At 44.8% G+C, this 27,465-nt stretch overlaps 1 protein-coding gene across 13 annotated transcripts in view; it reads left to right on the plus strand.

The window, feature by feature from the left end:
• Window positions 1-27,465, plus strand: part of NEDD4L (NEDD4 like E3 ubiquitin protein ligase) — a 2,900,454-nt gene that overhangs the window by 2,814,710 nt on the left and 58,279 nt on the right. For all 13 annotated transcript variants that reach the window (XM_069627054.1, XM_069627053.1, XM_069627056.1 and 10 more), the window contains 2 exons: window positions 23,681-23,777; window positions 27,031-27,103. In XM_069627054.1, coding sequence (XP_069483155.1) covers window positions 23,681-23,777; window positions 27,031-27,103 — 170 coding nt within the window. The remainder of the gene's footprint in view (window positions 1-23,680; window positions 23,778-27,030; window positions 27,104-27,465) is intronic.

A 27,465-nucleotide genomic window follows, 5' to 3' on the forward strand; every position in this document is an offset into this window, starting at 1 on the left:
GAATGGCCAAAGGTGATATTTTTAGTGGGGATAATATTAGGGTTTTTTGGGAGAGGGATTTGCCCCCTGCTCCTTTTTAAAATAATACAGGGGTTGCAGGTGTGTCCCCCGCAGGTTCCATGCCTTAATAACGCCGCAAAAATATGGCGATATTTTTCGGGGGTATTAACACATGGAACCCTCCTGTCAGACGTTTATCTCACAGCCGCAGTTTTCATCCAAAGCTGCAGCATCTCAGTCAGAAGTTTTTCTCACAGCAGCAGCATCATCCGACAGCAGTTTTCGTCCAAAGCCACAGTATCTTCAGTCAGACGTTTCTTCTGCCGCCTCCATACCATTCCGAAAGGATTTTCCTTAGCTTTCTCAAAATCTGCAGACAAAACGGAGGTATTTAATTCACTAACGAACTGAATAGACAAATACAAAAGAAAGTTGAATAAGCTTACGTACCTGAAGTACTGCAAGTTTCTCTCAGCACAGTTGTTTCCGTGCGTTTCCTAAAGACTGCAGTTATTCCGTCTAGTTGAACTTACGTTGTTTAGCGTTTCCTCAGCTTAAGTAACCTCGTAGTCATCCTCAGCCATAAACCTTTCGGAATTCTGAGAACCTGCAAAAGAAAAGTTATTTATTAGAAAGAGAGATCTCTCCAACGTAAGAATAATTACATGATATAAAGAATACAGCGTTTTCTCCAAACATACTTTACCCAAAGACATTTCCTGGAAAGGTATAGGCATTTTCAAGGCAAACAATTATAGAGTCCTCAGCATTCCAAGACTCCATTGTATTTCATTTTCAACATGCCCCTGTAGAAACCAGGATGGAGAGCTCCACACATAATAAACACAGGTGAGAGGGGAGAATACCAAAGTATATATATTAAGGCAGCACCTTCTCAGTAATCACATGCAATAGCCATTCTATTGTTATTCTTTTTACAGAAAAGGAATCCAAGAAGTGCCCAAGTACAGGTTACGCTCCCGAGGAGTCCAGTTAAGCGTTACAAAACGCGAAGCCATACTTAAGAATAATGTTCTGAAATCATTTGAAGGAGCGCTTGGTGGACTGAACGTGTAAACGTTCCAACGTGCATGCATTTTCTCTGCTCCCTGCAGCACTGCGAGCTCTGCTCTTGCTGCTCCCCCTGCTTCCTGGAGGAGGCGGGGACTCCTGCGCACACGTGACGCATCACGTGACTGGTACCGGCTACAAATTGCCGGCCCAACCGCCCGAGCGGCGTGTTCTGAAATCATTTGAAGGAGCGCTTGGTGGACTGAACGTGTAAACGTTCCAATGTGCGTGCATTTTCTCTGCTCCCTGCAGCACTGCGAGCTCTGCTCTTGCTGCTCCCCCTGCTTCCTGGAGGAGGCGGGGACTCCTGCGCACACGTGACGCATCACGTGACTGGTACCGGCTACAAATTGCCGGCCCAACCGCCCGAGCGGCGTGTTCTGAAATCATTTGAAGGAGCGCTTGGTGGACTGAACGTGTAAACGTTCCAACGTGCGTGCATTTTCTCTGCTCCCTGAAGCACTGCGAGCTCTGCTCTTGCTGCTCCCCCTGCTTCCTGGAGGAGGCGGGGACTCCTGCGCACACGTGACGCATCACGTGACTGGTACCGGCTACAAATTGCCGGCCCAACCGCCCGAGCGGCGTGTTCTGAAATCATTTGAAGGAGCGCTTGGTGGACTGAACGTGTAAACGTTCCAACGTGCGTGCATTTTCTCTGCTCCCTGCAGCACTGCGAGCTCTGCTCTTGCTGCTCCCCCTGCTTCCTGGAGGAGGCGGGGACTCCTGCGCACACGTGACGCATCACGTGACTGGTACCGGCTACAAATTGCCGGCCCAACCACCCTTGCGGTGTTAAGCCCTGGAGGCAGTAAGGGCTGGAGCCGCTGTTGTGCTGTTTGGCTGTGACCTGTGAGTAATCTGAACTTGGATTTTGTTGCATACTACATTCCAAGCACTTTATTAGCTCTAAGGGTCTGGGGTGGAGAGTCGGACTCTGGCAGCTCCACAAGCTGTCGGGCGTTCCCTACCCTGAGACTGAGCGCTCCTCTTGGTTCCTCTGACAATTGTGGCTTTTGCTAAAATTAATATTTTTTGATTACGTATGGACTAAGATCATTTCATCCTTAGTTCACAATACATCTGTTTTTACTATTTTGTTTTGGGGTGGGGGGGCTGCATAGATCCATTTCTTTCTGTATTTTTATTCTAAGAGTGTTTTTGGGACAATTGTTATATATATATATATTTTTTTTTTTTTTTTTTTTTTTTTTTGGGCTGAGGTTGCCTTGGTTTTCAGTGCAACATTTATTAGATTACTGTGTTCATATTTTTATTGACTGTGGTGTATAAAATAGGTATCATTGCAATTTCAGTCTACTTTTAGCTTAACCTTCTACTGTTATATTCTTAAGTCCCCTGTTTTTTACTACTGGGTTCTGGTTCTCTCTGAATGACACGCAAGGGACTGCGAAGTCAGACAGCTATGGAGGCCTCACTGGCCTCGACTCCGTCTGCTACTGGTAATTTACCCTCTGTTTCATCAGTTACTACTCTGTTAGATGTTCCCTCCCCGGCTACAATGGGGAATTTACAGCATGCTCCAGCAGATGCCCCTTATAACCCTTTACTCCTTAAAACCCTAGCCCGGGCCCAAATTCATGTCAGCGATAGGTCTGAGGTACTCAATGCTATGGGTAGTTTACCCCGCAATGCAGTCTACAATAGCTGCATCTTTAATGGAACTCATGATATCTCGATAGACACACAGGAAGAACGCCTAGCAGCTACCTTAGCCTCTAATCTTGCGAAAGGGGCTACCCCTCAAAAGTATAAGGGCCATTTGGATTACTCCAATAACAATATGGTCAATTCTGTTCTCTCAACATCTGCCAACTCCCACTCCAGGATGCCTATCTTATCTGTTAGGGCGGCTGACTCTGTAGCTACTGCCTCTGCATTACCAAGGACAACGGTTAATGGGAACTCTGCTCTTCCTTCCACTGAACCTCCACTCGAGGTTAACTCTGCAATTAGGGCCATTAATCATACTTCGACTATCCATGTTAATCTGTCTACTAATGTGGCTGGTACTCCATATACGCCTAAAGGGAAATCGATACCTACCTTGTTCAAAACTCCATTTAATAAATCCCATAATCCCACCCTCAAAACAAAATCCAATCTGGGTACCCAAGGGAAACCAATACAAGGGAAAAATATTTCACACTTCTTTGGAAAGAGGTCCACATCTAGTACCCTTGTTAAATCTTTACACTCACTTCCTACAGTGTCTTCATTAGATCATACTAACCTAGTTGATGTAGTTAAGAAATTGGAGATTGAAGATCCTTCAGCTCAGGATATTGACGACATCAGCATTATAGAATGTGCAGACAGGGCAATTGCCGATAGTCACCTGGGCCCCAATTGCAATAATACTAATAATGTCACCCAGCAAATTTGTGATGATTCCTTTGCAGGCTCTCCTTCTGATCTCATCAATTTTATTGATGAGTACACAGAGAAACAAAATTGGTTGAAAGAAAGGGGTTTACTCCCAGACTCAAAAAAGGATCAGGGTAGCGAATCGATCTTACATCACACTCTTAAGGAGGCAGATGAAAGAATTAAACTTTCCCAACCCACTATTTCGGCTCTGAATATGGTTCTGAGTTCCTTTGTGAGTCTGTATGACAATATATGGTCTGAGGTCAGATCTCACTCTCTCCTCTTATCTGAAATTTATTCTAGGTTAGAGGGCCTTGACAGATTTGAAGAGCTAGTTAAAATTATAAAGGAAGAACATCCACTTTTGCCTACACACGGTCATGACCCTACCCCTCTTAATCAACTACCCTCTGCAGCCCATATCGTACATAAAGGACTTACCGTGATCACGCCAAGTATGCAAGAGGTAGTTTTAGTTAAGGGCCAGAGTCCTACGGTTCCTCAAGGCCCAGTTTTGAATTCTTGTAGCCAACCCGCTAAGATGTCGATAACTACCTCCGAGGGTCTGCGAAAGTTCACTGGATCGAAGCCAGTACTAACTACCCCTCACACCAAACTTACGATGGTATCAATGGAGGAGAAAGTCCAAGAGGAAGCGGCTGGTCCGCTTCCTAATTCTATTGTACAAGGTCTTCCCCTTATGGGAGGGTCTTTAGAATTGGCAGATCTCTCCAAGGGTCCCCCTATCGCCTCTTCTCTGGAGTTCATATCTATTTCGACTTCAGAGAATTCATCTATTTCCATTGAACCCATCAAAGAAATCCTACATCAAAAAGTTGTGCCCTGTATAGGAAGGAAAAGGAAAATCACTCAGCAAATGAAGAAAACTAAAAATCAGAAAAACGTGAAACATTTAAATTCTTATACGAACCAATTTTTTAAAAATCTCTTCTTGGCGAATACTGTGGCTTCCTCATCTACTACTCTCGTTCCGAAGGGGACTGGGAATCATGCTGATTCAGTGGCTTCTCGGACCCCTATTCCTATTACGGTGGCTACTGCAGCCACAGCTGACCTACTTCCCACTTCAGTAGTTCTATCTCCCTTACCGGATGGTGTGGTTGATGGTCTCTCGACTAACAACATTCCTTCCCTAGTAGTGGGACCCAATATCGAGGGGGTTGTGGACTCTGTGGCTTCTGGTACCCTGACAACAACTCCAACTTTACCAAAGCCGACCTCCGTTAATGCCTCGACTGTGCTTACTACTAATGCTATTGTTAAAGCAAAGGATTCCTCCACTGATGCAGTATCCCCGACTATCTTATCTAACTGTATATCAGGGTCAGTTCAGAGTCACTCAGAGACTACTCGGCCAATGACTACAGCAAACTTGGTTAACATTGATATGGTCAAACACCTTTTCCGGGAGATACTGGCTCCTAAAACTGTATGTGGGGCAGTGCCTAAATCTAATTTATGCCTGTCCCTAGATGGGGCTTCTTCTACCCCGCCCCTACCTCTGGAGCCAACGCTCACTGCAGTCACTGAGGGTCTCCCTTTGAGTATTGAGCTTATAACGAGGGACAGGGATATGGGAGCTCTACTAGAGAGGGGTTCTTCTGCCCCTCTCCCTTCTAATCCAGCTTTTCCAAGTCTGCCTATTGCCGCCCCGATTATGGACCGTGAAGGTGCCCCCTCTGGGCTCGATTCTGTTCGCTACAATACTTCTCTCAATTTCTGTGAAAGATTTCCTGTGGGTCCAAATGTTATTCAAAATAGGACTATACTAAGAGGTGCTAGGGGTCCCGACTTGGCGGTTGATTCTTTATCTCAGTTTACTAAAAAGATCTCTGACTCCCTTCCTAATATGTCAGAATCAAAAGTTCCTCGGAATATTATACAACTTACCAGCCTCTGGGGCCAAGATACGCCAATTTGCTTAAACCGTGGTAATATTTTAAAGATCTTCCATCAACTTCCCTCGCTCTCACTCATCTCTAGCTATGACTTGGATAGCATTATCTTCCCCATCCATGATCGGGTAGATGTAAGTAATATCATTCTTAAATCAAGAGTGGTTTTGGATTTGATCATGGGACATAAGGAAGGGTTAAAGCAACTTGGCTTTGAAGCAAACTTACTGAAATCCACTCAGCTCTCCAGTAACAATGGAGGGGATGCAAAATATAGGGATAATCTCACTATGGTATATTATCCGGAAAGAGCCCCACAGCCCCATGGGAGGCAATTTATGCCCAAATCAAATGGACACTTTCGCAATTGGGCACAGGTCACTGCAGGTCTGTGGAAATGAGTACCTCCTGATTAATCCAGTACTACCTCCAGATGCTCTTCCTGTGAATAGCTTTGGGTTTCTCTCCTGGAATTCCTCTTTACGAACTTAGACACTGTTACTGTGATTAGGGCTTCACATTGTTTCTTTCTTCAAGAAACCTGGATGCTCTCAACTCCCATTTTAGATGGGTTTAATATCTTTTCTCAAAATGTTAGACCCAGCCTGGGAGGGAGGCCATCGGGGGGGTCTTCTCATGGGATTAAGAACTTCTTTGGGTTATAGGACTAAGGTGCTTTTGGATACGCCTTTTGGTATCCTGGCCCTGGAGGTGTTCTCTCTTGATCTTACGGTTACTCTACTTCTGGTTAATGTATACTGGCACAAGGGAATCTCTCCTCTTGAGCCGTTTCTGCAAAAGTTAACGGATATGCTTCTTTCTTGGAGATCTGTGCATCCCAGGTGTAAACTGATCCTGGCAGGTGATCTTAATTCGGATTGTTCTATTTCTTCCGAATCCAAATATGACGACTTGGGACTAGCGATGGAGGACGACTCCCGCCTAGGCATGAAATTCGCACGTGGTCGTTGTTGGAATTTCGCCATGGATTCAGTGGGTCTTACTTGTCTCAATGGTTACTACGACGCTACCAATTTATCTCGACCCACTTGGCGTAGATCTTCATTAAAATCTACCTTAGACTACGTGTTTGTAGATCACTCTCTCACTCCTTTCTCGTCTAATGTCGAGGTTTCTTTCAATTCATGGAGTGACCATGGTATTCTCCGGGTCTCATTTCTTTGTCTCCTTCCGACTAAGTCTTTGCCCGTGGGGGGACCTACCCATCTCCAAACTGTGGGACAAGGGACAGGGGTTCGTTGGACTCCTCTCAATATCAGCCTACTGAATCGTAAACTGATCTCTTCTTTTAACCATACCTCTTTTTGTTGGAAATTGGCAGTTTTCAATACAGTTCATTTCGATAGCTTTCTCACTGCTCTACAGCGTAGTATTCACGGCCAGCTTAGGAAAGGTGTTATTAAAATATCTCACCTTCATAGATTTGACCAAGAATTGGCTAATGTAAAGGGTCTCACTAAGAAACTCATTAGAGATGTACAAGCCCTAGAAATGGAATGGGCCGACAAAAATATAAAAATTAAAACCATCCGCCAAAAATATAAAAACTATTGTAAGTCTAGAAAAGCTTCTGCATCATTTTGTAGCATAGATCATATGCTCGCAGTGCTTATAAAACGAGATCTGAGGGCATTTTGGGTTACAGTATCTAGCCTAGATAATGCGGCGGTCGCCGACCAGCTAAATGCCATCCCTGAGGTTCAATGGGTTGAGCACTACACTAAACTCTTTGACATTGGGGGTGAGAGATCAGTTTCCTGTCTTCTGGGGAACAACCCCTCTAAGGACTTATGGAAGCCTCCGACTGACTCCGAGACAATACTAGGACTCATCTCCGAAGCCAAGAAATCTAGGGCTCCTGGACCTAACGGCCTTACTAACAACACATTCAAAGCTGAGCCAGTTCTCTGGGCTAACCTCCTCTCTTTGCTCTTTGAAGATGTCGCTAATTCCAGGAAGGTACCCACTAGTTGGCAAACTGCTCACATTGTTCCAATTTTCAAAAGAGGCCTGCGTAACGAGGTCAAAAATTATAGACCTATCTCGCTTATTGATGCGGATTGTAAGCTTTTTGCCTCTCTGTTGCTCTCGCACCTTAATGTTTGGATCAGGGAAAATCATATTCTCCCCAAACAACAAACAGGCTTTAGGGCAGGCTACTCAACTAATCTCAATGGTCTTATTCTCAGCGCCCTACAGACCTCTTCCTGGGGTAAATATGATGGTCCTCTCTATGTTGCATCTATTGACCTGTCAAATGCTTTTGACCTGGTTATCAGGTCAAGACTATGGGAAAAACTAACCAAATGGGGCATTCCGGCAGGGCTTTTATCTCTTATCATGGCCATGTATGAAAATTCAGGGGTCCACATCAGGCTCGACTTGGCAGGAACCCTCTCCAGAAGGATTAGGACACGTATTGGGGTGAGACAAGGTTGCTCGTTAGCTTATATGGCTGATGTGGATGACTTCCTGAGAAATGCAGGCATGGTGAGTGCTAAACTAGGGGATCTGAGGCTCTCATGGTTGGCTTATGCCGACGACTTTCTTCTTTTTGATAAAACTAAAGTGGGCCTGCAGAGGCTCATATGTAAATTTGAAGAATACGGTATTCTTAATGGCCTTAAGATTAACCCGAGCAAAACCCGTACTATGGTCTTTTCGAAGGGGAGAATGGGGAATAACAAAGTATGGAAAATAGGTGGCGAAAATATAATTAGAGCAAATAAAATCATCTATCTTGGTTATTTGATTTTGGCTAGACCCTCGGCGATCGAACTTAGACGATTCCTCAGACACAAATTGCTCCCTCTCATCTCCCAATCCCTCAAACTAGACAATAAATATGGTATGTTCTCCCTTAAGCCTGTAGTAGATTTTTTTAAGGGTAAGGTTACTCCAAAACTTTTGTATGGAATGGAATTCCACTACTCGGCACTTTTGATTTTCTGGGACTCTCTTGAGGGTATCTATTGGAGGAAAATTCTAAAACTGCCAAATTCCATTCCAATAGTGGCTATTAGGTATGAATTAGGGTTAGTCTCATTTCGAGCCAGGATTCTCTGGAGGATTCTCTCACTTTTCTCAGCTTTGCTTTCTCCTAAAGCTGACACTCTTTATGCTGATGTGGGCCACATGATTTCTTCTCAGGGACATTTAGTCAAGAATCTATATCTCAACGCTTTTAGTGATCTCTGTGACAAGACCCTGTTGGATATTTCCTCCGATAGGGACACCCTACTAACGAATCCGAATAAGGTCAAGGAGTGTCTCTTTTGTCACGACTGGAGTAACACTATTGAAAAAGTACACTCGTACCCCTCTCTGAGAGATTTACAATTTGATCATAAGAAAAGAGGCCTGTTGTCTTTTATTTTGAACCAATTCCCCAACAGATATTATCGCTCCCTTCTCATTAAACTCAGATGGAATCTCCTCCCCACTCGGGAAGTTTTACATAAAAGGAAGGAGTTCTCTGATTTAGATCCTAGCTGCCGTTTCTGTAAAACTTTGGGGGTGATTGAAACCGCTCGGCATCTCTTTTTAGACTGCACTGCTTTGACAGCTTTAAGGGACAAATATCTAGGTCGTTTTAATGTAATGGGGCAAATGGGGGAGGCCCATTTGATCTGGTCTCAGTGTCTCACTATTTCAAACATTAAGGATGGACTTGCTGTGGCTGGATTTATCAAAGCTTTAGATTTATACGCCCCGCTGATTATGATTATGCTTGTTATGACTATGCTTGACTCTATGAAATTTCTCTTTATTCGCTGTAGGTTTATTCTCTATTTTAGAATTTGGTAAATTTTAAATTTTATTGTCGGTATATTTTTAATGCTGCAGTGTACTCTGCACTGAACTCTTCAAATTTAAATTTAAATTTGTCCCTTATTCTCTGAAATCTTAACTGGAAACTGGATCTATGTTTTAACGCTTGTTTGTATAATTGAAATTTAAATGTAATGAATGTTTTTCTACCTTTTAAAGACAATTTTTTGTAAAGGTTTCTTGTAAACCATATACAATAAAATAAAAAAAATAAAAAATACTCCACGTGAGCGTAATGGAGGACACAGGAATTGATCATTTATCCCAGATTTTAGGAGAATTAAGAGCAGAAGTCCACGCAGCTAGGTCTGAAACCAATTCTCTCAGGAGATAGTTGGTGGTTAACAGAATGCACCCATGAATTCGGTCGCCAATTACTACAATCCCAAGCTTGACAAGCCCCACTCCCTAGTGGGGTTTCACAGGGTCCCATTTCTGCTCCCGGTCCTCCTTTGCAGGTAGTTTTGCCCGGGAACATTCCATTAGCAGCCCTAGAGAGGTTTACGGGGGATCCACAGCGCTTTGCAGTTTTAAAAAAAAAATTTATTTGTTTATATATCAGCGCACAGGAGAACAATACATTAACATTTACTTACTTACTGCCCCTTGTGATACGTATAAATTGACATTTTCTTTATCCCTCCCCCCCCGTCATCCCCTCATGTGTCTAATCTCCCCGACTCAATGGGCCGGGTCAAGCGATAGATGTTCGCTGGTTGAGTACACAGCGTTTGCGATAAGGCGTGGCTTATAGGTTAAGGCCGGATAGTTCTGGTCATAGTCCATCAGCGTCGCCCAACTGTTCGTGAAGCAATGAAGGTAGCCCGCTTTGGCCGCCGTGACCTTTTTGGCTATCAAAATGTCCTAAAGTGTTATCCACCAAAGGGTCAGCAGAGGGCCTTCCAAGGATTTCCAGGTGCGCGCCATGGTAATTTTGGCCGCTAGCAAAAGTTGAGTTATCAGGGCTGCCTTCCTTCCTGTTCTTGGGTAGGCACCTGGGACCGGGGTCCCCAAGAGGACATGTTCGGGGGCCAGTGGGATTGTCAAGTGAGTAATGTCTTTTATTGTGGCGAGCCACTGAGACCAGAATTCTCTTACCTTGGGGCACGTCCACCACATATGGAAGTAGGATCCTGAGAGGTCACAAAGGCGCCAACAGCGCGGGTCCAAAGTATGCTGGAAGTGGTGAAGGCGGAGCGGGGGGTAGTACCAACCTAGGAGCAGTTTGTGGGCACATTCCCGGTTGGTGATGCAGCGGGAGGCCATACGTGTTCTTGACCAGATGTCCATCCAAGTATTGTCCTCTATTGCATGACCCAGGTTCGCCTCCCATTGGGACATATAGGAGGGCTTGGTGAGGAAGGGGTCCGCCTGCAGGAGTTTGTAGAGGGCTGAGATCGTCCCTCGGGATGGCAGGTCATTTATCGTGCGCTTGTGTTGCTGCAGTTCGAGTCCGAGGGTGGGAGAACCAGTGTCGCAGTTGGACATAAGTGAACCTGTCTGTTTCCACCAACTGGAAGGTTCTTTTGCATTGTTCAAAGGTTTGTGCGACCCCCCCCCCCCACCCCCCAAAGAGCTGCCCCAGCGACTCCAGTCCTCCAGCCACCCAGTTCCAGATGTTTGTTTGGCAAATGCCCGGGGAGAAGGCCGGGCTCAGAAAGATTGGAGAAAAGGCGCTCAGGTCCCCCGGAATGCCTTTGTGTTTGCGGGCCCAGTCCCAGGCCCTCAGCGAGTGTTTGATGGAGGACAGCATGTTTGGCCAAGTTCGGCGCAGTGCGGTGGGGATGAATGGGAGAAAGCGGAGGGGGGAGAGGCAGTCAGGACAGTTCGATCTCCACCCATTTCGGGCACTCCGAGGCGATTCCCCATGCCTGGAGGTGGGGCAGCTGTGCTACAGTTTGGTATTTCCGAAGGTCAGGAACCCCCTGTCCTCACAGATTTGCGTTGCCCATCATAGTCCTCCGAGGGTTGCGCGGTTTCTTGCCCCTCCAAATAAATTTGATCATTTTCCTTTGCAAGTGTTGCAAGGGAGGGAGTGGGATTGAGGTGGGTAGGGAGGAGCAGGCGTATAGGAACCGTGGGAGGAGGTTCATTTTGCAGGCCGTAATGCGGTCCAAGAGGGAGATGTCTTGTGATAGCCAGCGGTTGAGGTCCTTTTCCAACTCTTCAAAGAGCGGGGGAAAGTTTGTCTGATATACTTTTGCTGGGTGGGCCGGGATTCGGACCCCCAGGTAAGGGATAGATTTGAGACTCCATTGGAGTGGGCTTTGTTTCTCTAAGGCTTCCTTATCGCCAAGGTTCAGTCCCACTCCCAGAGCCACTGATTTCCCAAAATTGATGGTGAAGCCCAATACTCTGCCAAATCCTTGAATTTCGGCCAAGGCTGCCTTTATGGAAACCTTAATATCAGTGATGGTCAGCAGCACATCATTGGCGTGGAGAGCAATCTTATGTTGGGCTGGGCCTACCAGGGGGCCTTTGATCTGGGGGTTACGGCAGATATGTTGGGCCAAGGGCTCCATGGCCAAGGCGAAGAGTAGCAGGGACAAGGGGCATCCTTGTCTTGTTCCACATGTAAGAGGGATCGGATCCGATAGGAGGCCGTTGACTCTCAGCCGGGCCTTGGGAGATTGATAATTAGCTAGGATCATCTTCTGGAATGTTGGGCCAAAGCTGCAGGCTTCGAGAACAAGGCGTAGGAAAGTCCAGGGCCAGCAGGGAAAGTTGTTGTGCGTCCTGGTTGGCAACTTCTATCAGGTTTAGGGCTCTGCGGATGTTGTCCCTCGTTGACCTGTGGGTAGTGAACCCAGTCTGGTCCAGGTTTATGATGCTGGGAAGGATGGGTGTCAGGCGAGTGGCCAGGATCTTAGAGTGTATGCCCGGTGGCTACGAAGGAGTTGGAAGCGCCAGGTTAGAGGGGCAGCTAGTTGGGGGCGAAAGAGTTTATAGAATCAGCTGGAAAACCCATCTGGACCCGGGGCTCTAGATTTCAGGCTCTTTATGGCCCCCTCAACTTCCTCACTGGTGATGGGCGACTCAAGTCACTCCTTCGCCGAGGGAGTGAGAAGTTGGAGAGCTGCTTCCCGTATATAGGACTGTTGTTCGCTTTGGTCTCGCGGGACTTTAGTCATTATCTCTGCTTGGTTGGCTACTGCCAGGCGCAGCTTCTCACGTTCCGCGAATTGTATCATGCTCTATGGGTCTCGGAGGCCCAGGATAGTGTTTTTTCTCTTCGATTTGGCCAGTTTATTTACCAGCAGCTTATTTGCTTTGTTGTTGTTGACATAGCACTATTGTTTAGTCTTGGTTAGTAGATGTGCCGTAGCTTCGGCGTAGTGCGCCTCCAGCTTCTTTCTTGCTACCTGCAGAGTTCTGTGGGATTTCGGGGAACAACCCTTCCACTTGTGGGTGGTTTCCGCTTCCTGGACTTCGGCTTCCCGGACGACGCGGGCTGGCTGTTTACGCTTATGAAAGGCAGTGCCTTGGGCAATCAGTTCTCCTCTGAGCACCACCTTCATGGCATCCCAGGTGTTAGCTGGGGAGGTATCTTCATCGCGGTTTTCCGTAAAGAAGTTTTTTATTGTCCTGGCTATGGAGTCCCTCACCGCCATGTCGTTTAGGATAGGGTCATACAGAGATCATTGGCGTCGGGGGGGGTGGAGTCCAGGTCGCGAGTTCGCAAGATTAATGAGACTGGGGCGTGAGGCTAGTAGCAGGTCAATTCGAGAGAAGGTACGATGTACGAATGAGTAGAACATGTAGTTTTCTTCCTCCAGAGATAATACCCTCCAGGTGTCAACAACATATAGGGTCTGGAAGAGCTGAAGCAAGCCTTTTGCCAATTTCAGGTCTCTGGATGAGCGGGGAGGGGGTGCGATCTGTCTTTGAGTGGGTGCGGGGCTCCATTAAAGTCTCCCCCAATGATGACTTGCCCCTCAGTGAATGGGAGGAGGGCTTCCTCTAGGTCTTGGTAAAACCCTTTCCTGGTGTTCATTAGGAGCGTAAGCAGAGATAAGGGTGTAGAGCTGGTCAAAAATAATGCATTTGATTGTGATGAAGCGTCCTTCCTGGCATCGTAGAGTGTCTAGGATTTGTGGCTTCAGTTCTTTTGCAAAGAGGATGGCGGTGCCTCCCTTCTTGGTGCCATTGGAGGTCATTAGTTGCAGGTGGAAAAACCTACTGCAGAGGTGGGAGAAGTCTTTAGGGGAGTTTCTTGTAGGAAAGCCGCTGAGGTTCCCTTGTCATGTAGCCTCTTAGAATGGATTTCCTTTTCGGAGGGGAGTTTAGGGTAGTGAATTTCAGTTTTTGATGTGAGGGCGGGCTCCCTGGGCTCCCTTGCCGCGGGGGGTGGGGTGGTGGGGAGAGGTTCAGGTCAGCCATGGTCGCGAGGGGCGCGTTGGCCTAGGTTCTCCTGAGGCTGAGGTTTTTCAAAGAGCCTCGAACTACTAACAATGGCCTCCAACGGGGGGCCAGAACCCTGAACTCGGGGACAGATTGTAACTTATCGGAACAACCCCCACTCACCCAAACTGTCAGCAGCCAAAAAGGCTGTATGTCACTCCAAGGGTGAGGTGGTGACATACACCTTGGAGTTGGGCAGGGGCTGCGTGGGGACCACAGCAGGATTGATTAAGCTGGGTTCCAATGGAAGGAATTCTATGAATCTTCCGCAGATCACCTTTTGGGTTTACGGCTTCTCTGCACTTTGCAGTTTTTATGAAACAATGTAATTTACATTGCCTGTGTAGACCCAGGGTTTTCCCTTCAGATCAAGCCAAGGTGTGTTCTCATATCTGGGGGGACATATCTGGGGGGACATGCTGCTGACTAGTCTATACCCTTAGTCAATCGAGATGACCGCCTTGTTAAGGAATTTCCCAGGTTTTCGGCAGGAATTGGAGACCTCTTTGCCCATCCTGCGCAGTGTCAGGTTTTGTATAATGAGCTACTTTATCTATGTCAAGATAACCATGAATTGTTGGCATACATAGCTTCCTTTAATTGATTTGTAGCAGAGACTAGTTGGCCTAAGGAGAATAGAAAAACCCGCTTTTATCGAGGATTGCGGGGAGAACTCAGACATGTTAGCGCAAGTAGTGAATCCTCCTACAGGTTGTGCTGAGTTTATAGACTTAACTATACAGTAAGATCACCGACTGCAGAACCGGCGCTCCAATAAGGCCAGATCGGAACCTAGATCCTTCTATGTTCGTTCAAAAGATTGTGGAACACGTCCAACGACTGAAAGTCACTCTGAACCAATGCAGTTAGGTGGTGTTCGGGGGTCCCATTTCTAAGGCAGAAAGAGACAAAAGAAGACAACAGAATCTATGCCTCTATTGTGGATCGGCAGGTCACCACTTGTGAAATTGTCCAGTTAAACCACCATGGAAACCACTGGGAGTAGTAGACCAGGCAGACAGAAGTATCAAAGAAAAGAAGCATACGTAAACGCCCGACAAGTGTAGAGGTCGACTTGTCGAGCCAGAAGAAGGAAATTCAGATCTCTCATTTCGTTGTTCCCGTTACCTTGAGCAGTGACCTTCCCAGACATATGCTCTAGAAGCATATGTGGACAGTGGTGCGATAGGGAACTACATGGATTACGAGGTCGTAGGCAAGATGGGTATTGGTATGAACCAAAAGGCTTTGGTAGAAAATGTCACCGAAGTAGATGGGACTCACCTGATATCCGGACCAGTGACGAAGTGTACTGAAGTTTGCATCTTCCTTTGCCTGGAGGGACCTTGAGAAAAGATCTTGTTTGACCTAAATTGCTCCACAATTTAAAGTGATTTTTGGGATCCATGGTTAGTGAAACATAATCCACAGATTGATTGGCATGCCACGACCTTAGTATTTACAGACGATTGCAGACATTCCTGCTATATTCAAGAAGGAAGTTCAAGTGATTTCAAGAGAATAATCCACTTTAGGATTAATAGGAACACTTCCACCGCAGTACAGGGATTTTCAGGAAGTGTTTGAAGAACAGGCTAACCCCTCATTGGCCATATGATTGTCAAATTGATTTGATCCCTGGTTTGAAGACCCCATGCAGCAGAATTTATGCTTTAACAGAACAAAATAATATTAATTTAAAGACCTATTTGGAAAATGATCTTGCTAACGGTGTCATTCGAACCTCCAAGTCCCCTATGTCATCTCCTTTGTTCTTCGTACCCAAGAAGGAAGGGGACCTTCGTACTTGCATAGACTATCGTGCCCTAAACCAAATCACTGTAAAGAACTGGTACCCCCTTCCACTTATACCTGTGTTAATGGATCAAGTAACGGATGCCAAAATATTCACTAAACTAGATCTTCACGGAGCCTACCGCTTAGTGGGAATCAAGGAAGGAGACCAATGGAAAACCTGCCTTCCGCACAAAATACAGTTTATAGGAATACCATGTCATACCCTTTGGCCCCCGCAGCTTTCCAGAACTTTAATGATGCTTTATGTGAATTACTCAATGTTTGTACCATAGTGTACCTTGATTATATCCTAATTTATTCAAGCTCGATTCAAGAACACATAACCCATGTAAGAGCAGTGCTTACCATATTACGGCAGCACAAACTATTTGTCAAGCTAGAGAAATGTTCCTTTCATGCGACCTCAGTGGAGTTTCTGGGATTTATCCTGTCACCAATGGGAATTCAAATGGACAACTGAAAGGTTGACGCAGTCTTGAATTGGCCTTCCCCTACATCAGTTAGTCCAAAGTTTTTCAGGATTTGCAAACTTCTACAGGCGCTTCGTAGCAGGATTTTTACAACTGGTCCATCCAATAACTTTGTTATTGACACCCACAACCTGAGCTACCATTTATCGTAGAAACAGATGCATCCAGTGCTGCAATGGGAGATGTATTATTCCAGAAAGATACCAAAACCGGACAACCTCATCCAGTGGCCTTTTGGTCAAAGAAATTTTCAAGCACCAAATTAAACTAAAGCATTACAGATAAGGAATTACTAGCCATTAAGAACGCTTTTAAAGAATGGAGACACCATCTGTTAGGGGCACGGCATACCTTCACAGTTTTCACAGACCACCGAAACCTCTAATATTTACACAACGCAAAAGCTCAATCATCTCGACAACTCCTTTGGGCATTGTTCTTCGTAGAATACGACTTTATCACTTAGCACCCAGGAGTATGTAAAGGAAAAGCAGGTGCCTTGTCACGGAGAGAAGGAAGAAACCCAAAGTACCTCAGACTTTGTAAATATAATTCCAAAACAAAAGATGCTAGGAGTCACAGGATCTTCGGAAGAAGACTTAAAGGCACACTTTCTCCTCAGTATTACCACCTCAGAGTTAGAGACCTGGAAATCCAGAGGACCCAAGTTTGACGTTCAAGAAGATTTACCTTATTTCCAGAATCGACTCTACCTACCAAATCAGGAGCTACAAAAGAAAGTTATGGCAGATTACCATGGAGCCGTATTGGACGGCACCCTGGAATCGCTAAGACCACGGCCAAAATCCAAAGACCTTTCTGGTGGCCAACATGGCGCAAGGACATCATAGATTTGTTCGAACTTTCTCGACATTTGTGCTCTAAACAAAAGCTCAAAGCTGAGGCCCGCAGGACTACTGCAACCGCTACCTGTCCCCCCAGCACCCTGGCATACATCGCTATGGACTTTATTACTGAATTGCCCACTTGCTCTGGCTTTAATACGATCCTTGTAGTGGTGGACTTGTTTTCCAAAATTGTGCATTTCATTGCCCTCAAGGGGCTTCCTACTTCATCAGTCCTAGCAAAGGTGTTCTTGGAACAAATAGTACGTCTCCATGGATTTCCGTCTGCAGCGATCTCTGATAGGGGAAGTAAATTTGTCTCCCAATTCTGGAGGAAGTGTTGTGAGTTGGCTAAAGTCGAAGTACATTTATCTACAAGTCACCATCCACAAACTGATGCACAAACGGAAAGAACCAATCAGACTCTAGAACAATACCTGCAATGTCTTCTCCACCAGATAAATTATTCTTGGGTGGATGTCCTTTGGATTGCTGAGTTTGCGTATAAAAACTCCTTTCTACATACTTAATGGTTCACATCCTCGGACCTCTACCTTCGACCCAGTAGAAACCTTAGAGATGCCTGCAGTACAGAACCTTTGCGAGAATATTACCCACGTACAGAAAGAGGTCCTGAAACTTTTGACCACAGCAAAGGAAAGCCAAAAGAAATTTGCAGATAACCTTCGAAGAGAATCTCCAGAATATAAAGTGGGGGACAAGGTTTGGTTGTCTTCTAAACACATTGCACTTAAAGGCCCACGTAAATTCCAGCCTAGATTTCAGGGCCCTTTTTCTGTAGAAACCATAGTCAATCCCGTAGCAGTAAGAGTGAACCTGCCATCTCACATGCGAACTCGCCCTGTATTCCATGTCTCTTTGCTAAAACCAATGAACCCAGGGACCCGACTTCAACCCTCACCACACCCAATCATCATAAAAGGGGAACCAGAATTCGTAGTGAAAGATCTTTGATTCCAAGATTGTCCGAAAGAAACTATTCTACGTTGTAGATTGGAAAGTGTTTGGTCCACAGGACAGAACTTGGGAACCCAGCTCACACATTCATGCCCCCAAATTACTCCAACAGTTCCATCAGAATCACCCTACTAAGCCAGGACCGGAGGGTCAATCCTTGAGAGGGGTCTTTTGGAACTGTCATGATTCCAGCCAATGAGCACAGTGTACATTCAGGCATCCCAGTTAAGCCAGGAACATTACCTCAGTCAGTGGGTCAAAAGAGGGTGTTAGCTTGGCATACATGGCATTTGCGACAGAACACAGGGAGGTTGAGGGAAAAGAGCGAGACACGCAAACCCTCACATAAAGGGCGGAACCCTTGTCAAACAACAAAAAAGGCACCTGACTCTAACGTTAACCGCTGTCTTACCAGGACAGAGCCTTCAGAAGCCAACCTTCATCCTCAAATTATGGGGATTCCATCAAAGATAGACGGTAACAGAAAGATTAATTAAAGGATCTAAAATGTATTACATATTTTAATTAATATTCAAACACAACAGCATTAAATACATTTGGTGCATCAACAAATGAGATTACCCTCTTGAGGAATTAATCAGCGGAGAAGGGAAATCTAGTAAAACAAGATTAAACATACACATTGGATATAACTTCACTGTGTTGGGCCATAGTAGTGAAATTGCACACATGGAAGCCAAAAGAACAGGAATCTAGATGGTTCAATAGCCTGTACAGTATACTCATACAGTGTTATTAGTTGGTTGATTATTATCCCACTCATTAACATCCATACCACTCGTACACATTCAAGAGAAATTATTCACTCATTCACACAAGATAGATTTCAACAATGGTTAAAACAAGCCCAAAGGTCAAAAGTGGGTGTTAGCCTGGCATACATGGCATTTGCACCACTCCCAGCATCAGTTTCCATAGACCTTCATAGAGTTAACATTGGCCTTATACTCCATACATGGCTGCCGCAAGATCCATTCAGATCTGACGGCGCGTTCCATTGATATTGCAGAGGGAGCTACTTAAGCCCCGCCTCCGCTGAAGCGCTCGCTTCACATCTTCTCCGCTGACAGCGGCTAAAGCTATCGACGTTTTATCCTCACCGAACCTGTCAAAGGAGAGAACTATAAGACATTAGCTTTACAGAAAAAAGACAGCAGAATTTCATAGCTCATAGAGAACTTACCGAACTCTAGTTTTCTTCGAAGCAGTATCTCAGTCAGCAGTGGTCGTTTATTACCGCAGCAGCTCCTATCATAAGTTTCTCTCACAGCAGCAGCATCATCCGAAGCAGTTTTCATCTGAAGCCGCAGCTTCTCGGTCACAAGTTTTTCTCACGACCGCAGCATCATCCGAAAGCAGTTTTCGTCCAAAGCCGCAGCATCTCAATCAGAAGATTTTCTCAAAGCTGCTGCATCATCCGACAGCAGTTTTCGTCCGAAGCCGCAGTATCTCAGTCAGAAGATTTTCTCACAGCTGCAGCATCATCCAACAGCAGTTTTCGTCCGAAGCCGCAGTATCTCGGTCAGAAGATTTTCTCTCAGCTGCAGCATCATCCGACAGCAGTTTTCATCGTAAGCCGCAGCATCTTCAGTCAGAAGTTTCTTCTGCCACCTCCGCACCATTCTTAAAGGATTTTCCTCAGCTTTCCGAAGATCAGCAGATAAAACAGAGGTATTTAATTAACTAATAAACTGAATAGAAAAATACAAAAGAAGGTTGAATAAGCTTACGTACCTGAAGTACTGCAAGTTTCTCTCAGCACAGTTGTTTCCGTGCTTTTCCTGAAAACTGCAGTTATTCCATTTAGTTGAACTTGCGTTGTTTAGCGTTTCCTCAGCTTAAGTAACCTCGTAGTCATCCGCAGCCATGAACCTTTCCGAATTCTGAGAACCTGCAAAAGAAAAGTTATTTATTAGAAAGAGGGATCTCTCCAACGTAAGAATAATTAGATGATCTAAAGATTACAGCGTTTTCTCCAAAGATACATTACCCAAAGACATTTCCTGGAAAAGTGTAGACATTTTCAGGGCAAACAACTATTGAGTCCTCAGCATTCCAAGACTCCATTGTATTCCATTTTCAACGTGCCCCTGTAGAAACCAGGATGGAGAGCTCCACACATAATAAACACAGGTGAGAGGGGAGAATACCAAAGTATATATATTAAGGCTGCACCTTCTCAGTAATTAGATGCAATAGCCATTCTATTGTTGTTGTTATCGTTTTTACAGAAAAGGAATCCAAGAAGTGCCCAAGTACAGGTTCACAGGCTGAGAAGGCATTACACTCCTGAGGAGTCCAGGTAAGCGCTAAATACCTCTAGTATTAGAGAGGCTTTTCGTTGGTTATGCTGGTGCTTGTGCTGGCTGGGCTGTTACAAAACAGACCCTGTCCAGGTGGATCATTCTCTGCATCTCAAAATGCTACCATCTGGCTGGGAAGGATGTGCTGGAGGGTCTCTGAGCGCATTCTACCAGGGAGTGGCTGCCACCTCTACGCTGCAGAGGGAACTCCCTGTCCTGGACATTTGACAGGCGGCAGCGTGGGCGTCTTTGCACACATTTGTTAAGCATTGTTGCTTGGATTTCCTTGCTTGCCAGGATGCCCACTTTGGCAGTGCAGTCCTCCAGAGTTTTCTGGTTTATTTGGTGTCCTGGCTTCCTCTCTCCTCCAGGTTATGTACTGGGAGTCTATCGTAGATGAGGAATCAGTGTGTGGAAGGAGTCCATTAGCAGAACAAATGACTTGCCTCTCTATAATGTTCTTTCAAATGGACGTTACTCCTACTGATTCCTCATCGCCCTAGTACACCATCAGTTCTGCGGTCCATCTGAGCGCTAAGGGAAAAGGTTTGTATATAGGTCACTGGCCCTGACGTCCTATCTGGCCCAAGACATGTAGAGGTGTCGCACGGAGCTGACGCACAGCCACGCTGCATCCCCTGGTGGCTGAAAAGTTTCCAGAGAACAGCTGCACTAGGATAGGGATATCTTAGATAATCATTTATTATTTATATTGCTCTTTCATCCAAAGTGCTTTACATAGAACATATATATACATACATTATTGTTATTACCCAATCGAATTTGGTACTCACTTTATCGGCCTTGGAAGGATGGAAGGCTGAAGCGACCTTGCCGGTATGTGGACCTGTGACCTTCAGATCAAACCGAGATCACAGCAACGAGCGTGTAATCTGCTGAGCCAATTTACTGGCCAGATGAGGAATCTCTGGAAGGACTGTCCATCAGAAAGAACATTACTGAGAGGAAAGTAGTTGTTTATCCCCCCTGTTTATTGATAATTTCTTGGAAACAGTAGTAACCCTACAATGAAATAACTGGATAAAAAAGGGAACATTTCATAGGTACATTTCAGTCAGGCTTCAGATCCTTGCTATAGTATTGAAACAGCAACCCTGCAGATTCAAGGTGACATAAGTCACTAGACAGTGTACACTCATGTGTACTGGTGCTGCTTGGTTTAACTGCAGCATATGACACTATCGACCATGAGATCCTCCTCACGGTGATATCACAAAGAATTGGGATTAGGGACTAGTTTTAAAATGGAATCAATCCTTTTGACTATGCAGAGATAAATAATTGAACTGGAACGAGAACATTCGGACCCTTGTACAATACCTTTTGTGGTTCCGCAGGGCGCTATTTTTTTAATTTATATATGCAGCTGTTGAGTGACTATGCAGATGATACACAATTGTACCTAAAAGCTTCGGCAAATGGAGACCTACAGTGTTTAACAGAGTGCCTCCATGTTATTAAGAGTTGAATGGCTTCTAATGTTTTTAAACGTAGTCCATATAAGAGCCTTTCTTCTCATCTCAAATGGGACTACCGATTCATTATTGATCGAAAGCTTACAGAAAGCTAATATTTCTGGAGCTCTTAGACATTGTACTTCCACAGTAAAATCTTTTGGTTAATGATGGATTTGCGACTTTCCCTGATTTCGCAGATACATTGTAAGGTCAAAGCAGCAAATGTTCATCTACGTTCGTTGAGAGCAGTAAAACCGTATGTGACAATTTCCCATTTTCAAACATTAATCCAAGCACTGGTCCTCTCGGGTAATTTTGGAAATTCTATACATATGTGGGCTAACAAAATCATCAATTTCTCCTTAAAGATCTGTTTTCAATGCTGTGGCAAGAATGGTGTATGGCGCTAAGAAGTTTGACCATATTTCACAAATTTTGAAGGCGTTGCATTTGCTACCCATTGAACAAAGGATCAAATTCAAGATGGTGTGAGGACTACAAAGCTCTTTATTTTAGGGCTCCTGAATATCTGGCAACAGAGAAACTCGAGAGCATTACACAGTCGAGAAAAACTATATCTGGAAGTGCCACGTTTTAAACGTTCTTTTTCAATGAACCAGTCATTCTCAGTGGGTGCAGTAAAACTATGGAATGCCTTGCCAAAAAATTACGTTTGACCAACACTTTTTAAAATTTAGAAAACCTCTTAAAGCTTGGTTATTGTATGGCTATTTACTGTCAATTTGGTGAAATAATATGTGTATGTATTTATTGTACAGCGCGTTGTGCATCGCTCTGATGCCCACAGGCAAAGCTCCCGCTCTAGACAATAAAAATAAATCATTTGCAACAAAAGCATATTTGTGTCTAAAAAAAAACAATAATCTATTTTCTAGAATACGTAGCTATAAAACGATAACACTACAGGTAGTTCAGACTCCCACAATGGATCATGCTTTGAGCTACAGGTGTTTCAGAAAACTACACAATATACCAAGGATCAATGTGCCTGTGGTGAAAAGGAAGCAATTAAGTCATTCAAGCTGATAAATCAAGCAGATATGGTGCAGGTCAAGTTTTTTTTTACAGCAAATGACTATCGAGTTCACGATATTAGACAGAGGTGAAAATGCATAGGAGTAACACATAATTTTCCACAAAAAGTGTCGCCAAAGTCTTGGCCAGTTTTTCAGCTAGAGTGGCAGGGAATAAACAACATATGACTTGTAAAAAAGGGAGCCCTCAAAGACGAGAAATAGTACAGACAAAAACAGCAGTAGACAAGTTGTTGACCATAGTGTCACCATAAAGCTTGAATGACTAGGCCTGGAAAAGGTTAGCCCCTCAAGGGTATGCTGAAGATTACGCCCGTTTCCTCCTTTTTCATGACCATTCAGCTTGCCTTTCTTTAGATAGAGCATACCTGCAGGCAGGGCAGGGATTTTGTCTTCCTTCTTAAGCTATGCTATCACAGGCCTGCTCGAGCCTACGTAGGTCCGAGCGGATATGGAGTTGATTACAATTTGCACACTAGGGCTCCATCTGGGGGGCAAATAGTTTAAATATGTTTTTTTGACTGGAGACAGGCAACGTGCCGCCAACCGTCCATCCCAAAAAGATGGCTGCCGACATAGTAAATAGAAAAGGGACCAATTCCCTTTTCTGTTTCTATTGCGATGGCATGGTGCGGACAGGGTAGGGAGTGTCAGGCGGCCCCAGCCTTGCAGGAAAGTCAGGGGGCGTTTGGGATGATGGGGGCGGGGAGGGGCATGGAGAGGGCCTGGGGTGGCGTTGGTACTGAGCTGCTGAAGAAAAGATGGCAGCACCTGGGGAAGTGGTGTGGATGGCTGGTGGAACCTGGGCGAATACTGACCATTTTCTCCCGTGTGTCCAGCCCCTTTCCTGGAGCTGCATGCAGGTGCTTAGATGTACAGTGCCCGGTCATCAGAAAATAACGCTTTGACATACATTTCAATGACGAAACCTAAAGAATAATTAAATGTTTCACTATTACTCAGAACTCTGTTTTTTTGTCATTTTGTTTAAGAAGGCTTGTGTTGATTTATCTATTGCCATCTAAGTAAATTCCAGTTAATTGATTGATTATACCTGATTAGTGCACTGTTTATCTGTGTTTAGGCTGTCTTACTGATGGATGCTGAGAAACGTATTCGCTTGCTGCAGTTTGTTACTGGGACGTCACGAGTGCCTATGAATGGATTTGCTGAACTTTATGGTAAGTCAAGTGATTGGTGAAAGGCACTTGAGTGGTGGCTGTCCATAATGAGCGAGGGGTCGCTGATCCGCCATTAGTACCACCCGTTATGGAGGAGCCCAGCCAACATAGTGTAAACAGCGAGCGCTCCCTCGGCATTTTTGTGCAGCTGAGGGGCGCACTCCTGGGCTGGCCTAAACTGACAAAGGAAAACATGGTTTCTCTTTTTACAATTCAGTAGTAGCCTAGCACCCATGCACAAAGAGCCATTCGACGCCGGTTGGATGGGGGTGGGGTGTTTTACTTCCCCAGCCTTCAATGACTCCTTGGGGGTTCAGGTGAGGCACTGCAGGCCTAAATGTGCAATGGAGCTCTCTTGCGACGCCGGGAACGAGATGCTGGCGCTCCGGATCCAGCGCATATGCAGGAGCCAGGAAGCACTCTATGCTTCCGGGTGCATGTTGTATGCTGCACGGGAGCTGGATGGCCTTCATTGCAGCAGGGCACAAGGCTGAGAGGACTGGAATCCAGAGGGTGGATGTAGGTAATAAATAAAAACATGTGTATGAGTGCATGTGTTCGAGAGAGGGAGAGAGCTTGTGTGAGTGTATATGAGAGAGTGTATGTTCTCTCTAAAGCTTTATTTTAAGCGTCATTCATAAAAGCACACACACACAGAAATTAAACTCATACTGGACTCAAATGACTAGCCTTTAAATATACATCTAACATGCTTCTAAATCTTTCCAAGTATCGTACTTAAATATTCCCTTAGATGCCATGCCTAACTAATAATGATGTAATGTGATAATGATGTGTTATTTATATAGCGCCTTAATCCAAAGCGCTTTACAGAGCACATATTTACAAACAATATCACCCAACCGAAATTGCTACTCATTTGTCGACCTCGGAAGGATGAAAGGCTGAGTTGGCCTTGCGACCTGTGACCTGCAGATCACGCTCAGATCACAGCAGCAAGCGCTCAACTTGCTGAGCTATCTTACCGGCTCTGCACAACTAATGCATAAAGAGTACCAAATGACATGCAACATCTAGACGCCCCAAGGATCTGTCTGTATAATGGTGACGTGATTAAAATAAATAACCTTTAGATACATATAACATACTTAAAAAATGATCTTACCTAAAGGTTCCTTTTAAATACCATGCCTCAACAAAATATATAAACAGTGACAACACTGCAAGATCAAATAACCGGGATCTATCGGAATATTAGATTCCTACTTTCATTTACAGGTTTGTGGGATTGGTAAATAATCCCACTGTATTTTAGCCCCTAATGTTTAATGGGATGGTCCCCCGATATCCTAGAGCCTATAGATAAACGAATCCATTGAGCCTAGATCTAATATTTCCATATCATATCGATTATTAAAATTGCTTTCTTATAATTCATAAAGAAAGATGGTTTGTGCAGAAAATGAAATACCTCGAACCTCTAATAATACACACTTCAGGTAATAATAACGGCCATTTGACTTGCCACTTTAGTATAATAAATCTATACAGTAAGAAAAGAACAAAATGAATAAAAACTGTCAGCTGTTTAACCACTAATAAAAATCATATCGGGGTAGCTGCCTTCTTGTGAAAGCCCTAAAACTACATCATAAGAGCCCCAAAGCCAATACCATCATCAGAGCATATTTCAGTTGCTTCTGCCATGCTGCTGTTTAGAACTGCCTTGTTCTTAAACATCGGATTCAACTAACGCATCCTCGATGTTTTATACGGAGGGTAGTGTAATAAAATAAAGTGTAATTCGGCCTGACAGCTAGAATTGGGGCATTTCATGGAATCACCTCCCTGCTAGAAGACTGTAAATGACCGAATAGGCAAAATCCTTCTCTCGTTTTCAGTAACAAGGCCCCAGTCCTTTGCTCCCAATCTGTCCAGGTAAGGTTCAAACCCTATTGCACTTTTCCGCATGCATCTTTGACTAAGGCTTTCTCTCACACACCATTGCAGGGCTTGCTCTAAAATTCAGAAAGATGCAGGTTAGTTAGCATAGAGCTAACATATTTGAACCATGGTGGAGCTCCCCCGAGAGCTGCTCCCAAAAACATCTACAAGGGATTAGCAATTTGGTTCCAGATTCTCACAATTCCGAATCTTAGTCCAATGTGCAAGTGGCCTTAGTCTGAACATATACTCAATACCACTTAAGACCAGCTCCATTTTAGTTGGTATAGACAGGGCAGTATTTGGGAGTCTCTTTAGGACCCTATTTTCTCTGATTACCAGATGTGTGCTATTGTTGTAGCCTCAGAATTCTGAACCATAGACGGCTGCCGCTACTGCTTGTGCACGGTAGATTTCTACTGCAAGCTTAAGTCGTTTGTGTGCACGTGTGAACGAGAGAGCATATGAATGTGTTTTGGGGCGCACCACGGATGAATGTGAATGAAAAATGAATGGCGTATAAATGCGGATATGTGTTTGTGACTGTGAGAGTGAATGCCATATGAATGCTTTTGCATGTGTGTGAATGTGAGAGTGAATAAAGAAATAATGATGTGTGAATGTTGATGAGGCGTGTGTGCTGGGCCTGGGGAACAGGTCTGTTGAGGGTGGTGAGGGGATGGAAGAGAGGAAGGTGGATGATAGTAGCTCTTACTGTGCATGTCATGTTTTAATGGACATCAAGTTGATACACAGTAAAATGCCATGCAGGGGTGAAGACAGTATAACGAGTGTTCCTACGTGGTACTGGCCCATATTGGTGGGTACAGTCTGGACATCTTTCTTTTCTGTGGCATGGCGGTTTTGACTGGACATCAAGGGTGAAGATAGCATGAGTGTTCCTACATGGTGGTAGCTCCCATTGGTAGGTACGGTCTGGACATGTTTCTTTACTGTAGCAGAGCATTTTGTACTGGTAACGTGAACAGGAGTAGGTTTTTATGTGGGAATACTGGCACATATTTGAGCAGCCTTCTTGGATATGTTTGGGTACAGGCAGCATGAACATGTTTATGTTCTACCCTACAAAACCCATTGCAAACCGTTGCTTTTTATCCAAATGTCCTCAAATTGTGCTGAAAAGGCATGATTTTAACACATTATTTTAAACCTGTCTCGGTGGGACAGCCCTACACTCGTTGGTTGGTTCGGGCTGCTTGTCTCTGCATATTCAGGGAAAATATGTGCACCCCTCCAATTGCAAAGTTATCAAGCCGCCACTAGGTTTGTTCTTGAATAATTAAATGTAAAAAAATTAAACTGAATTCAAATGTGTTAATCATTGCAGGTTCAAACGGTCCTCAGTTGTTTACAATCGAGCAGTGGGGAAGTCCGGAGAAGCTGCCCAGAGCTCACACCTGGTAAGTTACATTTTTGGGAGATGCACAAAGGAAAACCATTTAAAACGATACATGGAACGAAATACTTCATATGCCTTATTCAGCCTTGCATGGCTATGCATCTCGATTGTATGATGGGGACATCGTCATATGCTCAAATGTAGCCACCCATGCTCTTATTCAGCACCATAAGCCTGTGTTCAACCAGATGTTTCTTGATATGCACATGCACCACCATCATATGCTACACAAGCCGCCTATCCCCAGATGTAGCCATACTGGCGCAACATTTCCATGAATGGACAGCCCCTGTCCATGCAGTGGACAATGGACATGTTTCAAATGAAAAGGCGCAGGAGCCCTCTGGCTGGGGAGGCGACGCG

The sequence above is a fragment of the Ambystoma mexicanum genome, chromosome 6p (genome assembly GCF_040938575.1).
Source record: "Ambystoma mexicanum isolate Mex_15411 chromosome 6p, UKY_AmexF1_1, whole genome shotgun sequence".
In the NCBI taxonomy this organism is placed as follows: Eukaryota; Metazoa; Chordata; class Amphibia; order Caudata; family Ambystomatidae; genus Ambystoma; species Ambystoma mexicanum.